The sequence below is a fragment of the Arachis hypogaea genome, chromosome 3 (assembly GCF_003086295.3).
Source record: "Arachis hypogaea cultivar Tifrunner chromosome 3, arahy.Tifrunner.gnm2.J5K5, whole genome shotgun sequence".
Taxonomy (NCBI): Eukaryota; Viridiplantae; Streptophyta; class Magnoliopsida; order Fabales; family Fabaceae; genus Arachis; species Arachis hypogaea.
In genome coordinates, this window is record NC_092038.1 from 98,052,056 (window position 1) to 98,069,168 (window position 17,113).

Below are 17,113 nucleotides of genomic sequence, written 5' to 3' on the forward strand. Positions count from 1 at the left end.
GCCAGAATTAAGCATCTCCCCATGTTTAAATCTGACCACTGTCCCCTCTTCCTCCAGCTTGCTCCTACTACTCCTCCTAATAGAAGGAAGAGGCCATTTAGATTCTTGGCAACGTGGCTAACACATCCTGACTTTGAGAATATGGTGCGTACAAATTGGAAGATTCAAAACTCTTGGGCTGATGGAGTTAATGATTTTCAGGAGACCCTCAAGACTTGGAATCATGATGTTTTCGGAAATATCCAGAGAAGGAAAAGTAAGATTCTTAGGTGGCTTCAAGGCATAACTTCGAACCTCAATTCTAACAGCATCAGTTTTCTTGAAGAACTTCAAGAGAGACTCTGGAAAGAATATCAGAATATTCTCAATCAAGAAGAGATGCTTTGGTACCAAAAAGCAAGATGCAAATGGATTGACATGGGAGATAGAAACACTAAATATTTTCTTGGATCAACTATGGCTCGAAGAAGAAGAAACAAAATTGTATCCTTACAAAATGATGAGGGTGTTTGGATTTCTGATTTATCCATTCTTGAAAATATGGCTACATCTTTCTATTCTTGCCTTTTTTTTATAACTTATCAGATTATCCTTTTATTCTTAAGAATGGTTTTCCTACCTTGTCTAATGATGATATGCAGCGTATTGGTAGCTTTGTGACGCTTCAAGAGATTAAAAATGTTGTCTTTAGCATGAGCGGCCTCAAAGCCCCCGGGAAAGATGGTATTCAAGCAATATTCTACCCAAGTAAATGGGACATAGTGGGACCAGATCTATGCAGGCTAGTTGAAAATATATTCAGGAACCTCAGGACATTGGCGAGCTCAATGAAACTTTGATAACGCTAATCCCCAAGGTTGAGTTGATCACGAACCTCAAGCAGATGAGACCCATCAGTCTATGCAATGTGTCGTATAAAATTATTACCAAAATCCTGACAAATAGGCTACAACAGGTTATAGAAAAATTGGTAAAGGCTACTCAGTCCAGCTTTGTCCCTGGAAGACACACCTCAGACAATATCATCATCACCCAGGAGGTTATCCACTCCATGAGAGGCAAAAAAGGCATGAAATGATGGATGGCTATCAAAATTGATCTGGAAAAAGCATATGACAGAATTAAATGGAGTTTCATCAGGGACACTCTTTCGAACATTGGTCTACCTCCACTCTTTATTAACTTGGTCTACAATTGTATCACAACTGCAAAAATGAGGATTCTATGGAATGGGGAGGTCTTAGAAGAGTTCACCCCCTCTAAAGGGATTCGGGAAGGTGATCCTCTGTCCCCCTATATTTTTGTGCTCTGTATAGAAAGATTATCCCAACTTATTAGCGCAGCCTGTGATCATCAATTTTGGAAACCTATCAAGCTAAACAAAGACGGACCGGCCTTATCTCATCTATGTTTTGCTGATGACTTGATTCTATTCGCGGAGGCCGATGTGCAACAAGCAAAAATTATTAATAAAGTGCTGGAAGAATTTTGTAAAAGCTCTGGTAAAAAAGTTAACAACGAAAAGACACGGATTTTCTTCTCTAATAATGTGGGTCATACTATAAGAGAGGAGATTAGCAACTCTTTAAATTTTTCTAGGACAGATGATTTGGGTAAATATCTTGGGGTTCCTATTTTACATTCCAAAGTTTCCAAGGATACTTACAAGAATGTCATTAACAAGATGAATTCTCGACTCAACAACTGGAAAGCCTCAGCCCTGTCTCTGGCAGGAAGAACAACTTTGGTGAAATCTATTCTTTCTTCTCTTCCTAGTTATACTATACAAACTGCTATTTTACCCACAAATACTTGTAATTTGATTGATCGTAAATGCATAAATTTTCTTTGGGGAGACACAGAGCAGACCAAGAAAGTTCATATCCTTAGTTGGGATAAGATCAACAAACCAAAGGTCTCGGGAGGCCTAGGTTTGAGACATGCTAAGGATGTTAATCACTCCTTTATGATGAAATTAGGATGGGGTCTTATTGCTAATAAAGACTCTCTTTGGGCCAGAGTGCTAAGATCCAAGTACAAGTGCCGTAGTGATATCCTACCAAGAGTCAATAGGAAGAGTAGCATGTCAAATCTGTGGAAAGAGATTGTATCCGCTTGGCATGACATCGAAAGAAACTCTATTTGGCGTATCGGAGATGGATCTCAAATTAAATTTTGGGAGCACAATTGGGTGCCTAATTTGGGGAGCTTGCAACAACACACCACTCAGGTAATTTCTCTTGGTGATTTAGAATCATCTCTAATGAACTTTCTGAATGTTTCAGGGGATTGGGATGAAGATAAGTTAAAGGAATGGCTTCCGGAGTCAACGGTTAAAAGGATCATGGCCATGGCACCTCCATCTCCATGGAAAAAAGCAGATTGCATTGCTTGGGCAAACACTTATGACGGGTGTTTTAGCCTGAAATCGGCATACAAGTCAATCACTGAGGTTCAGTCTCCTCTAGATCGAGTTTTCAAACTTATCTGGAATCGGAAAGGTCCAGAACGTATATGCACCTTTCTTTGGCTGGTTGCTCATCAAGCAATCCTAACAAATGCAGAGAGAGCAAGAAGACATTTAACTAACACAGATGTTTGTCCAAGATGCACCAATGCCAAAGAAACAACCTTACATGTATTAAAAGATTGTCCCTTTGCCAAGGATGTTTGGTATCGGCTTCAAAGACAAAGAGGAATTTATGATTTCTTCAACCTGAATACTAGGGATTGGATTTGCAGCAACATCTCAGAGAAGGATGAGTGGTCTTGCTTGTTTAGAGTAGCCATCTCAGCTCTTTGGTTCTCCCGCAATAAATTATTTTCGAAAGAAAACTTACTCAGCCAGCCGCTGTCTCCCTGTCAATAAAAGTTAGAAGTGAAGAGATCATAAATCTTGAGACTCAATTGTCTCACCACAAGAAACATCAGGTGAGATCAGAGCGTCTAATTCGGTGGAACCCCCTCCGAAACATTACCTCAAACTAAACGTTGATGGGTCTTTGTATGCTCACAATAGCAATGCAGCTTGTGAAGGTGTGTTTAGAGACCACCTAGGGAGATTTGTGATGGATTTCTCTTACAATATTGAAAATTGCTCCATAATTCATGCTGAGCCATGAGTTATGGGCTGTTATTAAAGGACTTCAAATTGCAAATACAAATGGGTTTCAAAAAATTGTAGTGGAGTCAGACTCTTGGTCAGCAATCAACTTCATAAAAGAAGGTTGTTCTTCTGCCCACCCGTGCAACACGCTCATTGATGATATTAGGATTCTTGCCCGACGTCTTCAAAGTGTGATATGGAATCATACTCTTCGTGAAGGAAATATGGTAGCAGATTTACTTGCTAAAAAAGGACAAAAACTTCCTGTTGGTTTACATATATTTGATGTTCCCCTTCCTGATTTGAGTTATGTTTTATTTTTGGATTGTTCTGGTGTTCCAAGGTTGAGATTTAGTTTGTTTTTCTTGTTTTGGGGCTTTGCCCTCCCTTACCACAAAAAAAAAAAATTGTAAATGTCTATCATTTTAAATATTTTTTAGGACTTCTTTTCCTACCATAAACAATTTGAAGTATTTCAACATCTTGTAGGAGTTAGAAATTAATATTCAGTTATTTAATTTTTTCTTCTCATAAACATATTTAATACTACAATAAAGTAATAATTGTAGCACAAACTATAAGGCTGTTAATTTAGACCGTTATACGAAACTAAAAAACCAATATACTATAGGAAGATGTTCAGGTATGGCAGTTTAGGGAGCGGAACGTGATGTTCTTTCAATTTGAACCACTCAGATATATTATAAATGAATGTGAAGGGTTAAGATTGTGGAAAATTGTTTTGAGTATACACTAAAAATTGGACTGCTCAGTGGGTATGCAACGGATGGAACAGTTGAGAAGTGCACAGACACCGATAATGTCACTTGTGTCTCGTTGCAACTAAAAGACTGGGATGTGAAGGTGTAGCTGTTAGCGTAGCCATTTTGTTGGTTAGCCGAGCTGAGTTATAATTGGGCCAAGTGTGTGTGATGCAGGTCAGCTTTCATAGATGGGCCAAAATATGTTTGAGAAATTTGGGCTGCCGAAAATCTGGCAATGATAATAAAAATTAAAATTTATGGTAATATATTATCAAAAAAAATTATGGTAATGAGTTCATTGCAGATAATAGTGTTGCATTTAAAATTTCATGATAAATAAATTGAAAAAAAATATTGAAGAAGTTAAAAAAATAATAATAAAATTTTATAAAAAAAATAGTAAATTATTTTTTACTGTAAAAGAAAGTTAGGAGGGGCAAACACAAATTTGATATTAACGTGGATTTGAAATTACCTGATAAAAAATTTGTTTTATCATTTATGTACTGTTTGTTGCAAAAAAAAAATAGAAGTTAAAAAAAACATACATACATATGCATTAATGTATGTATAAATCTATCTAGCTATGTAGATTGTTTAGACTATGTCACAAGACACGTGAATTTATTTATCTATTTATCTTTTGTCCTGGCTGGAAGTTTTCATAAATTTGTAAAAAATATGAGTGAATTGTCGAAATTTCTGGTGGTATTATAGATTAGTTATTTCAATTTAATGAACGAATAAATTTTTTTTTATGTATTTTATATCAAGTTAACAGTTACCTTTAAGTATAATATTAGCAGTGATGGGAACTAAAAACATGCGCATGTGATACATATAAATTTCCGTATTAAAAATGAACATTATTAGAGTATAAATAAGTAATAATTTATTTAATATTTTAAAATTTATATTACTTATTAAAGTTATGATGTAATGGATGTACTCTGTATCTTACTAAAAAAAATGACGATGAATATATTTTTTTGTTTAAAAAATTTGACCTAATAACACTAAAATTTACTCTCATTAAATAAAAAAAATAATGTTAAAATTATTTTTTAATTTTTATCATGAATCAAGAAATTAAAGTTTGTACATATTAAATAATAAAAAAGTACTCACAATAAAAAGATATAAATTTAGTCTTTTATTACGTTTACAAGAGTGTAAATAATTTCAATTAAGAATGGTGACAATTTTTTCCATTTATTTATAAGGTAGTATTCATCATTTTTTAGTATAACAATTAAAAGACATAAAAAAATTTAGCAATTAATGTTACGTAAGAAAAAGAGTTGTTTGTATTAAGATTTTTATATTTGCTTCATTTGAGAAAATAAATAAATTAACAAGTAGTTATAAATTTTTATTTTAACTGTTACATATAATAAAAACGTAATAATTTTAGTATTGTACTTACATTAATAAAAAAAATTTATTGTGTACATTAAAAAAATTAAATAACTTATTCTTTATTGTTTTTTAATTTTTTATTTAATAATAATTTATTCTTTATTATTTTTTATATTTTATGTCAAATTCAAAAGTTAAAAGAGCATAAAAATTACTTTCGTAAAATATTAGAAAAAATTAACAACAAATAATTGCTATTCTATTTTGAAATTAAATGGACCTTTAAAAAAACTTTAAATATTTTATTATTTGGGGACATAAAAATTGAAATATGAGATATCAATAAAAGTTTAGAATTAGTATAAATAGTGTTGAGAGTAGAGGAGGTGCTCAACAATATAAATTTTTTTATGGGTCAATTGTAGTTGTTAAAAGTTGCTAAAATAGTAGTGTTCATATAATATTTTTATTTTTTTAATCAATTTGGGTTGGTCGAGTGGTCAACTCACTCGTCCGTTCGGACTCTTAAATGGAGGTCAGATCCGCAAAAGATTAGTCCTTAACCTGTCGGGTTGGGGGATACCGTTTGGATAAACCAAAAAAATATATAATATTTTTTTTGTGACATATAATGTTATTCTTTTAAAAACATATAATATATTTGATATTATTTTTTTTATGATCATTGACAAATTTTGATAATTTGATTAACAAAAAATTTGAATAATTTATATCTTATTTTTTTTCTTAAATCAATAAAATGACTTAACAAGCAAGTGTGAAAAATAACAAGTATTTATATCATAATTATATATATAAATTTCTAAATCAAACAAAAAAGGATTCTTTTAGTAAATCTTCAGGAGGCCTGCTACACATACAAGCCTTTTTGGTTTACAAACTATACAAGTTGGCCGAAGTTTAAGAAAAAAACACGCGTACCGCTTCTTTAAAATCGAGCGTCCAACACACGCGCTGTAATGACCCTTCCACAACACGTTCTGCCGCACTCTTCCTCTTCTTCCTCAATAAGAACACAACCGTCAAGATTCAAGCGACATTCGAAACAAACTACGATTCTGAAGAAACGTTCCAACTCCTCGCAAAGAGTAGAAGAAATTAAGAAGAAAAGATACAAATCTCCATAAAAAATCACCAGAAAAAATGAAAAAACATTATTCAAGGTACTGTTTTACTGTTCATTTAGGTTTTTTTTCTAGATTGTCTCTGCCATGTGCCTCATCATTAACGAGCAAAATATTAAAAGATTTCAAGAAGAAATATACTGTCTCTCCCTGTTTTGGTTGTATTTCTTAAATTCTTTGGGTGTATTTTTGTAATCCTTTGGGTGTAATTCTGTAACCGTTTGGGTGTATTTCTGTAATTCTTTCTGTAACCATTTGGGTATATTTTTGTAACCGTTTGGGTCTATTTATGTAACCGTTTGGGTGTATTTCTATAATTATTTGGATGTATTTTTGTAATCGAAAAAAAGAAGCAAGAATATATAGAGAGAGAAACGCACGTAAATGACGAAAAAGAAACCAATGATAAATGCAGGTAAAACAACGAATGAAAAGGCAAATAGAGAACGCACGTAGGAGACCGAACAAATTTGGCAAAAAACTCGAAAAAGGAAACAAAATCATTTGAAAAATGGAAGTTATATATTCGCAAGTTAATTGATTTGGATTGATTTAAAAGTATGTTAAAGAGGCACGTAACATAAGCAGCGCGTTTATGGGTTTCGTTCTTTTAGGCTTGTAAAGCTTGTACGCGCAAAATACTAGTATGTAGAGATTAATCCAATCTTCAATAACTAAAAAATTAACACAATGGATAGTTATGGATGAAAGTGATAAACAAAATGAGAGTTGTGATAATGGTATGGAGGTAATTAATTGCGATTGGGATAAACTAGGTCGTGCATCATGAAAACCTTGAGACAAATGAGGAAGATAGATCGTGTCAGGAGAAAATCATTTCAGTTATTGTGATCTGTAAATAAGAGAAGTTTAGAAGAAGTAAAAGATTTCATTCTAAACACTTCACTAGCACATAGATACTATGGAAATTCCTAATTATACTGATGTAACAAAAATCAGTGGAGTGCAAGTGCATGTGATTATACAGAGTCCAATTTGTCGCAAGAGTTTTCAACACAGTTCAATGCGACACAAACGCTCAATAATTTCCGTGTCGATCCAACTCTTTTTCATAGGAGTCGTATGTGCTTCTCGAACTGAGATCTTGATAGAAGATTGATTCCATACCCTGTCAAGATGACTAAAAATCAAGTGAGAGATTTATATTTGAAATTTTAGTTACACATAAAGTTCATTTAAAGACAAACTACTAATGCAATTGATCTAAACTCTGTAAAAAAAATTTGAAAAAGGATGCACTTGAAAGTATTAAAAAAAGTATATATATATATAAAAGATAAAATTTGACTTTTAGAATGCTTTTTCATTTTATCATGGACGTTGATAAAAATTTTTCATTCTCAAAATATATATTTAATGTTAGGTATTTATGTCTGTGTTTAAAAAATTTTGACGTCAATTTTGTCAGTATTAAGACTGGGAGATATTTTTCTTAAAGAGGAGATTTAATTACTAATTATTTGTTTCATATTCTGTACTAGTTTTTTTTTTGTGTTATAAATTGATACCCTTATGTTATATTGTGAATAGGTTTAACCTAAAAAAAATTAATTTTTTTGTTGAATTGCACGAACTTGAAAGGGATGTGTCGCAATGAATAGCAATGAATAGTGAGGTTGCTGTGATGTATGTGTTTTGTGTATGAGAAATGCTTAGTTGCTGCAATAAAGAATACAGGTATGCTCCACATACAAGCATTTTTTGCTTACAAGTTTTATAAGTTGACACAAGTTCAACAAAATACACGCGCATAACACTTTTACATTTAACAGTAAATACACATACACGCACATTACTCAACCACTTTCTGTCTTTCATAGATTTTTTATTTTTTATTTTTTTGTGTCCTTGATAATGTATTTCATTAAATTAAAATATCAACTAATTAGAAATTAAGACATTACATAAGATAAATTATATGCTATTTTAAAAAAAATTACAAATAATTTACCATATTTATTCTTTTAGTTTTAGAAAGACATAAAGTTAGACCTAACTAGACATATGTGTAATCTATTTATTTTAAGTTATTATGTTACTTTAAAATCATAAAAAAGCTTAACTTTCTTCTATTTAGAATATATTAAAAACAATTGATAATTTCAATACATTTGCATAACTAATAAAATTATATGAATAATAATTAGAGCAATTAATTAGTTACTTTGTTCTTTTTAAGTTTGATATTTATTTTCGAAAATATTTTCATTAAGAGATTTGAACTAATAAAATAAATTTTGTTTGAACTAATATAACAAAGCCAAGCAAATGAAATTGATACTATTATTTTATCAATTTATAAAATGATGAGAAAATTGGCTATTTTGACTTATCTTTGATATTTGCTTTTGTATGATAAGTTAATTTGATTAACTATATACTTATGACAAATGATATTCAATACGAAGCAAAAAATGATAAATAATACTAGCGTAGTAGTGTTGGAGCATATTAGATTGATACTGCTCTCTAAATTTTAACTTTTTGTTAAATTTTCACACTGTGACGTTCGAACTGAAAATGAAGTAATTATTTCTCATTTTTTTACGAGTTCAACACACAACCTTAAACGAAATCAACACCCTATATTGAGTCCGACAGTAAGTGCAATTAATACTTAACCAAAGACGGACCAAAATGGTGGAATGACGGAGCACATTGTCACGGCATTGGACACATTCCAACGCTACCGTATCGGCATTCGGACTTATTCAACCTCTTGAACTAAGACCAAGTCAGCCTAACCCTCAATACTTAGCAAGAAAGTTAAGAACACAAGAGAACACAAGAGAAAGAAAATTTTGGTGGAAAGAACACTTTATTACTCAAGTGTTGGTTACAAATGATTCACACACCTTACACTAACTCTCTCCTCCTATTTATAGCCATCCATCTCCTCAATGGATAGTTAAGATTAAATCTAATCAACGGTCCAGATTAATCATTCAGAACATTCTTTATAATATCTATCCTACCACTACTTTCTAAATACTTCTAGATTGTTCCATACAACTTTTCATACTTTTATATCAATTCACACTTTTCTAAAATATTATATGATCTTCTAGAGTCTTCTAGAATCTTCTAGGGTATTTCAGGAACTTCTAGGACATTCTAGAACATTCTAGAACCATATAGAGTATTCTCAAATACTTCAAAAAATTATACAAACACTGTTAAATCTAACCTTATAAAATTTTTCGTGACAACATGCCCTGCAAATATTTTAAAAAATAATTAGCAAATATAGAGATGTATATAATTAAACATTTGTCTTGTTGTTAGAATATGTTTTTATTTTTTATAAATAAATAAATTAATCAACAACTAATTATAATTAACTTCACTAGACTAGCAAATTAGTTAATAATAATGTTGAAACTTAATTTCATAATTAAATGTAATTTTAATTATTAGTAATAGTTTTTAAATATTATTTAAGACTAAGAACATTTTATTTATATATTAATATTCTTTATTAAAAAATCTTTTCTATAGTAATTATTTTGGTTAAAAATTTTATATTACTGTAAATATTATCAGAAATAACCGTGACAATTAAGTAATAGATAATAATAAATAATTATTTAATAATATACATGTATAAATAATATTTAGTCTTCTTAAAAATAAAGAGAAAATAATTATAAATTATTCTTTTATTATAGTTTAAATTAATATATTTTTTACGAACTAATTAATTTACCTACGTAGTATGTATATATGTATGTATTGATGTATATTTCTTATTTTTTAATATATATAGTTTTAATTTCAAACTGTAAATTTATTTCTACCTCAATTTTATGTTTATATATTTTTGTTTTTACCATTAAATTTTTTTGTATTGATCGCTTTGCTTAACCCGTTTTTTTTCAGTTGAATGCATAAAGCCAGATTTTAAACCGAAGAATGAGAGAGGGTTGTTCTCTCCACTACTGTTACGTTTCAATCAAATCTGGTCTCATTTTTGTGGGGACCTGCATCCTGCAAGAAGCACAGTTTAAGATGCCTCGATTTACTGCACCGTTGTCATATTTAGAGGGGACAAGTTTGAAGTGATGGTGAATGTGATAGTTGTCAGAGAGAATAAGAGTGTATTATCACAATATAAACACCAGCAGGGGAAGAAAGTTTCCCGCGACAAGTGAAGAAGCAACCCGCCACAATAAGGAATCATTGCTTGAAAAGCCCATTTAAAAATTCATTTCAAGTTAATGGGCCTTATTAGTAGAGGTTCCAGATAAAATTGTAGAGTAAAAATTTTTGTTCAGCAACCAAGTTGGGTTGGTCTAGTGGTTAGCTCACTAGTCCGCTTAAGCAAGTGTCGGGGGTTGAAGAACCATACTTTTTTCAGATTTTTAAATAGGGTGAATTTTATGGTGTCTATAACTTAATGTCTAAGTTTTGCCTAATTTACTTTTTATAGCAACTTTTGAATATTTAATAATTATTTAATTTTATACTTTTAAAATTAAATATTAATTTTTAACCCTTTTTAATAAGTTAGGCAAACACTTTTAGACACTATAGCAATCACCTTTAAATAGAATCAAACATACAGCTATAATTTAAATGTATTCACCTATAATTTTTAAATCTTTATCGATCTGTCTAATTCTTAATTTTAAAATTATGAACTATTATAAAGTTGTTAGTCTATACAATCCATGATTTAAAATTAAGAGATACATAATCAAGAACAGTTGCATGTGTTAAGTTGTGGCTCCTACTAATAATTTGAAAAAATATAAAATATATTTGTATAAATATATATATATATATATATATGTGTTTCTACTAAAAAATTGTATTTTCTCTGACATTTAAAAAATACATATTAATTTTCTGTCAAAATATTTTTTTTACGTATATTTTTAAAGTTTTGGAATTAAATTTTAATTTACTGTTATTATTATTATTATTTTATTATTTGAAATTAATTTAAGGTATTTTTTTATTAAGCAGTCCACAACATATATAATGGGATATGAGAAATTTGGTGCATAAATTTTTTTTATAATGTCATTTATCGTACATAATTTATAAAAAAATATGTTTTACTTATATTATTGATTAGAAGATAATTTATTTATTTTTTGATTAGTTGTATTTATTATTATTATTATTATATATTTAATTTATAAAAAATTAATTAATAACTATATTATTACTTATCAATATGTTTATCTTCACTGGTTAAAATTTTTAAATCTATCACTGTATATTTATAATAAGAGATATCAAGAATAATAATGAGATCCCTTAAATTGTATTTTTTATATTTATACTTTTTAAACAAGTATTTCTTTGATATTATTGTTAGTCGTATTCATTAAGTTTTGATTTTTTTTTTATTTATTTTTTATTTATTTTCCTTGTTCATAGTATACATATTTTTATTTAGTGTTATTTTTTATCTTCAGCAATTTATATTGGCATTTTTTAAATAGAATTTGTAGTACCAATTGTTCATATTAACCTTTTAATCATTTTTTATACGTTGGTTTTTTAAATGGAATTTGTAGTAATATATATATGGGCTTTTTTTAATCAGTTTTTATAGAATATTATTTTTTATTTCAGTTTGTAAAATTTTTAGTATGCATTCTTAATTTAGTTTGTATTTTATTTATTGTTATTAATTTTTATGACAATAATTATTTATTTGATTTAAAAGAGCTAATTAAATACAAAAAGAGTACTCACGAAAAATTCTGAAAAATTGTTATGACCGAGAGAGTACTAAATTTTAACATCTAAATTTAAATTTTTTCTAAAAGAAATTGTAGGTAAATAGTACTATTATAACATGATTTTAAATGACATAAATTTTATGTCTTTATTTATTCATTTTTATCTAAATATAAATTTAAATAATATAATCTAAACATTATTTATTTTATTGTAATTTATTTTGATACATGATTATTAAATTAAATCACACTGGGAACAATTTTTTTTTTAAATTTGTAAAATCAATTTGGTCGGAACTCATATTTGTAAACTTTAATCTCAATACACACCAAAATTCCTCTAAACGATGTTTAGGTTGCATTATGAAACAGAGAGACCAAGCACCAAATTAGGACATCTGATGGATTGTTCAGAGTCTATTTTAGAAGTAACGATGCCACGTGTTACTATCATCTTTGCTCACCGTACAATTGGTATGAACAGTATATCGTCGTACAAGACTACAGACGAAAATACTCTCTTAGTGAAAACCAAAAGTCGATTGGTAGCAGGAGATAGGCATACTAAACCTCATTCCATCATAGAGCAGCCACAGCATTTCATTTTTCCTTTTTGTATTGCATTACTTGTGTACAACAAACTCCGAATCCCTAACACTGCATGTGCCCCTGCCCCCACAGTCCGTAGCTGGATTGTGTGGGTTGTCATGGAAGGCTTTGATCCTTTCTTTAATGAATCTCAAGACATTCCAAGCATTTACGGGTAAGGACAGTCTTTGAAATTTTATTTTCAAGGGTTCTTTACTACACTGAAACCCATGACTCTGGTCTATTTACATGTTCCGTTACGGGTTTATTTCACAGGTTGGATGATGTCTTCAAACTACCTAGCCTTCAGGAGGTTTCTGTTGAAGAAGGCAACAATGCCATCCCACCGGAGCCGAGGATAAAGTCGGTTGATCCTGAGGTACCAAATATATTGCAGTTCCTCCAAATTGGTTATCCTATTGAACTCCCGATATATATTTTCAAATTAACTTGTGGAATCGCTTATAATGCTCGGTTCTAAAACTGTTTTTTAATATCAGATAATAGCAGCACAAGAATCAGACACGACAATGATGACCACGAAGGAGGCCGAAGATAGAAGAAAGGTCGCTGCTCTCATGAATGCCATTCTGAACTTGTCTCAGGTACCCTTGTACTCATTAGTGTTTGATAGTGGTTCATTGTAGTTGGAAAAAAGGTTGATGGAACACCACATACCGCCATACAATCTAACCCCATGAAGTGTGGCTTGCGTTAACATTGGGTCACACAGACATGTAAAAGGGTTTTGTGTTGAGTTTATTTCATGTTAAATACTTGGTTCTAGGCCCTTCTAGATTTTATTAACAAAAAGTTTTTAAGACCTGGTTTCGGCCACATCTCCCTGCTCGAGGTAAAAATTGCTATATTTTTCGAAAGGTCATACTAACATACTGATCACTTTTGTTACTATGCAGAGCATCGATCTGAAGCTGGATGGGCTAGATGGTCGCATTGCAATGGTGGAGTCAAAAGCGACAAACTCAGAGGGCGTGCTTCTCAACATATTGGATATGGTCCAACGACAGCACCAGAAAAACGATACGATAGTGATGGTCCCTAATACAGAAGTTGTTACGAACTCTTCCATCATCCCCAACCCAATGGGGGTGAAGGCCCACAGAATGTACACCACCATGTTGAGTGCAGATTGGTCAGCGGATGGTGCCATGTTAGAGCAATTGATGTCTCCTGCTGTGACATCAGCGTTGAGAAAGGGCAAGGCCAAGGCCACCCAGCTACAACCTGTGCAGGATTATAGCCTGCTAGATATTGTTGCTCCAGATTCTCCAGGGGATGAAGGAGACATTGCTCGAATCGAACAACATGGATGCACTCCAACACAGCCAAACATTGACTGCAACAAACACTTATTCCCATTGGTCAATGGGTTCAGGAAAGACGTTATCGGGAGGACAAGTGGGACAAAAAAGGGTTGCAGATTTCTCTGGAGACTTCCAGGTATGGGTAATAATAAAATACCAAGCTTAGTTATGTTACTCACTCATCAACGGTTCCTAAAATGCCATTGTGAAAATATTGAATAGGGGTTAACCACGCAGATTGCTGGGCTCCATAACTCAACCACACTTACCACAAACAGCGCGAAGTTGCCCAAGCTTGATGGTGTGGAGATAACACCCATGGAAAGGCAGCCGATGTTGAACTTGACACGTATGTTGCCAAATTGTCCAAAGCCGTCGGCACCTAGACGCCCTGTCGTCCGGCAGATAGCGGGAGGACGCAACCGTCGTTCATCTGGCATCGTCGACTCCATACTACCTTCTGTCCCGCAGGTATGCAAATTGTTTGCAAAAGCTCCTTAACTGTGGCTAATTTGGCATGTATAACTGATGTAGTTTGTTTTGTATGCACTGACGCAACTAGTTCACAATTTACAGAGCTTCAAGATGTACTTCAGGCCAACTTTGGGCATGGGGTTGTCAACGGAAGAGACCAAACTTGCTGCATACATCTTCTCCCGGAAGGAAGAAGATCCTGCAGTGCACCTTGGGTAAGAAATTTTTTGATTGGCATTGGCCACATCGTGTTCAGAAACCATAAGAATGTTTTAATCCCAACTATCCTAATAGTGTCAACAGAGCATAAGAATATTTCTTTGGTGCTATCAAGCTAACATTAAGACAAACACACCGAATAGTGATAATATCATGTAAAATCTGGTAACAAAGTCAAAAGAATATGTCATTAAATTTTTAAAATAAGTTATTATTTTGACCCCAAAGAAAGCATCAGAAATACTGACTATGCTTATTTTTTGTGATTCAACTTGAAACTTTCTAATTCGTTGGTGTGTGATATGAAGTGCAGAGTTGAATTAAAATTCAAACACACTCTTGACACAAATAACCGTCCCTTTTTACAACATTCATTCCTGTTATAAATTAGTCAAGCATGGTTGTTGTACTCCTTTCCAATTCCAACTGTTTAGCATTGTAGGAAAGAGTACATAAGTCGATCAATTGAGTGTAATAATTTATGCTGCTGCAGGGAGGTGCTATACGAGTTGGCTGGTTTTGAGGTGGTACGTGGGATCTTCATCTCTCTGGCTCCTCCATACACACCACACCCAGACGTGAGTAGCTGTAACATGGCACCATTAGTTGTTACCTTTATTTATTTATATCTGCATACTGGTCATTCAAACCGCAACTAGCATGAAAAGCCTTGATGTTGCTTTCGCAGGTTATTAACACCACTGCTATGATTGCATCTTTAACATCTGCCAAAAGCATGGCTCCTGTGACTTGGTACTTTCCATCCGACTTTGCGCGAGATGTACTTTGTGATGCGCCTATATCGAAACTAAAGAAAAGTTACGAGGGACGGTGGATGCAAGAGACAAATGCACTTGAGCATGTAAAGTTTCCAAAAACTATTGTTATTGTCAACCATGGCTAAATGCTAATTATGTCCTTACAAATTCTTAAGTCACTAGCACCTTCACCCTTGTGGTGCAGGTATTTGTGCCGATCTTGGAGGCAGCGGATTCATGGTACATAATGCTGCTAAACATCAAGGAAGCAAAAAAGTATGTGTTGGATGTGTCTAGGACCCCGGAGAGCATTGTCAGAAGAGAGGCAAATATGAACAAGATAGTGAGTATTCTACATTCTAACTATTGGTTAGCATTTGGCTTTAGTTGAAAACCATGCACAAAAACAATAAAGACTGGTATTTTTTTACAGTGCGTTGTCCTCGGAAAGATGTTCGTCCACAATAGGAACATTATGAATTTCCTGCATGCCTCTCCAGACCCAAGCAATTGGGGTGATTATCTCTACCCAGAAGGACTTCCTAACAACCTGGACAGGTTTCTTTTTAATTTAGCCATTTATGTCGTCATGTTAGGATGTCCGGTATTAAAAAAGAAATAAATGCTGAAGTGGAACTGACCAGTTTTATGATGTGAAATAATTAACTGAATCTAAGCACATATATGAAGAACTAAATTTCAAAGTGCTATTTACCTGTAAACCTGTTGTCATCGCTTTCTGATTTCAATTTAATTGACTATAAGGTTTTTGCATCTGTCTCTATTTTAACTGCAAAATGACTTATCTTTATAATTGAGGGGTTTCTTTTTATGCACCATCCTGTGTTGCCATGCTATAATGTATGGGTCTTTCAAAAATGCCTGTAAGTTAACATAGATCTTTAACCCTTGTCGCATGTTGTTAAGTCATTTTGTATGCTTGTGGCAGTCCGGAATCTGGAATCTGGTGCTTATCCTGGTTGCAGCACAAGGGAGGCTTCTCTCCAAATATCTTCAACCACATGGTAACTAAAACTTAGTGATTATCTTGCTTTTATTGGTGAAACCTTCAATATGATTTAAGTACGTGAGAGACAACTTCTTTTATCTACCTTTTCAGGAAAATTCTGACCATGTGCGCATGAAGACAGCATTGCATATTGTTCAGTCGGAAACTAACCAGCTTTGCGGTTATGTTAGCACCAAGGCTGACATGGTTTGGTGCGGAATCACAAGCACCAATGACTAGCAAGATGACACTATCTATTTCCTATATTAGATATATATGTTTCTTATATGTAGTGGTGTAGTAAACTGAATCATACTATGAAGTATTTTTTGAGGGTGGGTTATCCCTTTTGAGACTTAGGTCTTGATGTCAAATCCACCGTATGTAATTAAAAGTAAGGTGGAGTACTACTAGGTATGCATGTGCTTAAGTTGTATATGGATATATTCCTAGACTTGTGCCGTTAGATGGAAATATTCTTTTTGATTGTAACTAAAATAGGGCCACACATGCCTAGACAGGGTGGCCTAATTTTAGTTGTCAGTATTATTGGGTTCTTGACATTCACATGACGGTGTTAAACTGTGATACCTTTTTTATATTATGAAGGCACACTTTTGTGATATATAATGTTGTATGTCAACTACAT

General features: G+C 32.3%; 2 protein-coding genes across 2 annotated transcripts; both read left to right on the forward strand.

The window, feature by feature from the left end:
- The first annotated feature begins 1,213 nt into the window (after positions 1-1,213).
- LOC112779089 (uncharacterized) lies at positions 1,214-3,976 on the forward strand. Its single transcript, XM_025823347.1, has 4 exons — positions 1,214-2,510; positions 2,932-3,036; positions 3,143-3,449; positions 3,826-3,976. The coding sequence occupies exons 1-4, from the start codon at positions 1,214-1,216 to the stop codon at positions 3,974-3,976; spliced, it is 1,860 nt and encodes a 619-aa protein (XP_025679132.1).
- Positions 3,977-13,529: 9,553 nt separating this feature from the next.
- Positions 13,530-17,031, forward strand: LOC112770895 (uncharacterized). The gene is made up of 9 exons (XM_025815372.2): positions 13,530-14,140; positions 14,227-14,475; positions 14,581-14,693; positions 15,191-15,275; positions 15,386-15,559; positions 15,661-15,798; positions 15,889-16,013; positions 16,405-16,480; positions 16,576-17,031. The coding sequence occupies exons 1-9, from the start codon at positions 13,976-13,978 to the stop codon at positions 16,702-16,704; spliced, it is 1,254 nt and encodes a 417-aa protein (XP_025671157.1). The 5' UTR covers positions 13,530-13,975; the 3' UTR covers positions 16,705-17,031.
- Positions 17,032-17,113: the final 82 nt, after the last annotated feature.

Coding starts and splice junctions, on each gene's coding strand:
- LOC112779089 (XM_025823347.1), top strand. CDS start 1,214: ATGAGGATTCTATGGAATGGGGAGGTCTTAGAAGAGTTCACCCCCTCT. Junction 3,037..3,142: donor TAGCAATGCAGCTTGTGAAG/GTGTGTTTAGAG, acceptor CTGTTATTAAAG/GACTTCAAATTGCAAATACA. Junction 3,450..3,825: donor GATTGTTCTGGTGTTCCAAG/GTTGAGATTTAG, acceptor ATGAATGTGAAG/GGTTAAGATTGTGGAAAATT.
- LOC112770895 (XM_025815372.2), top strand. CDS start 13,976: ATGAAGGAGACATTGCTCGAATCGAACAACATGGATGCACTCCAACAC. Junction 14,476..14,580: donor TACTACCTTCTGTCCCGCAG/GTATGCAAATTG, acceptor CACAATTTACAG/AGCTTCAAGATGTACTTCAG. Junction 15,560..15,660: donor AGACAAATGCACTTGAGCAT/GTAAAGTTTCCA, acceptor CTTGTGGTGCAG/GTATTTGTGCCGATCTTGGA.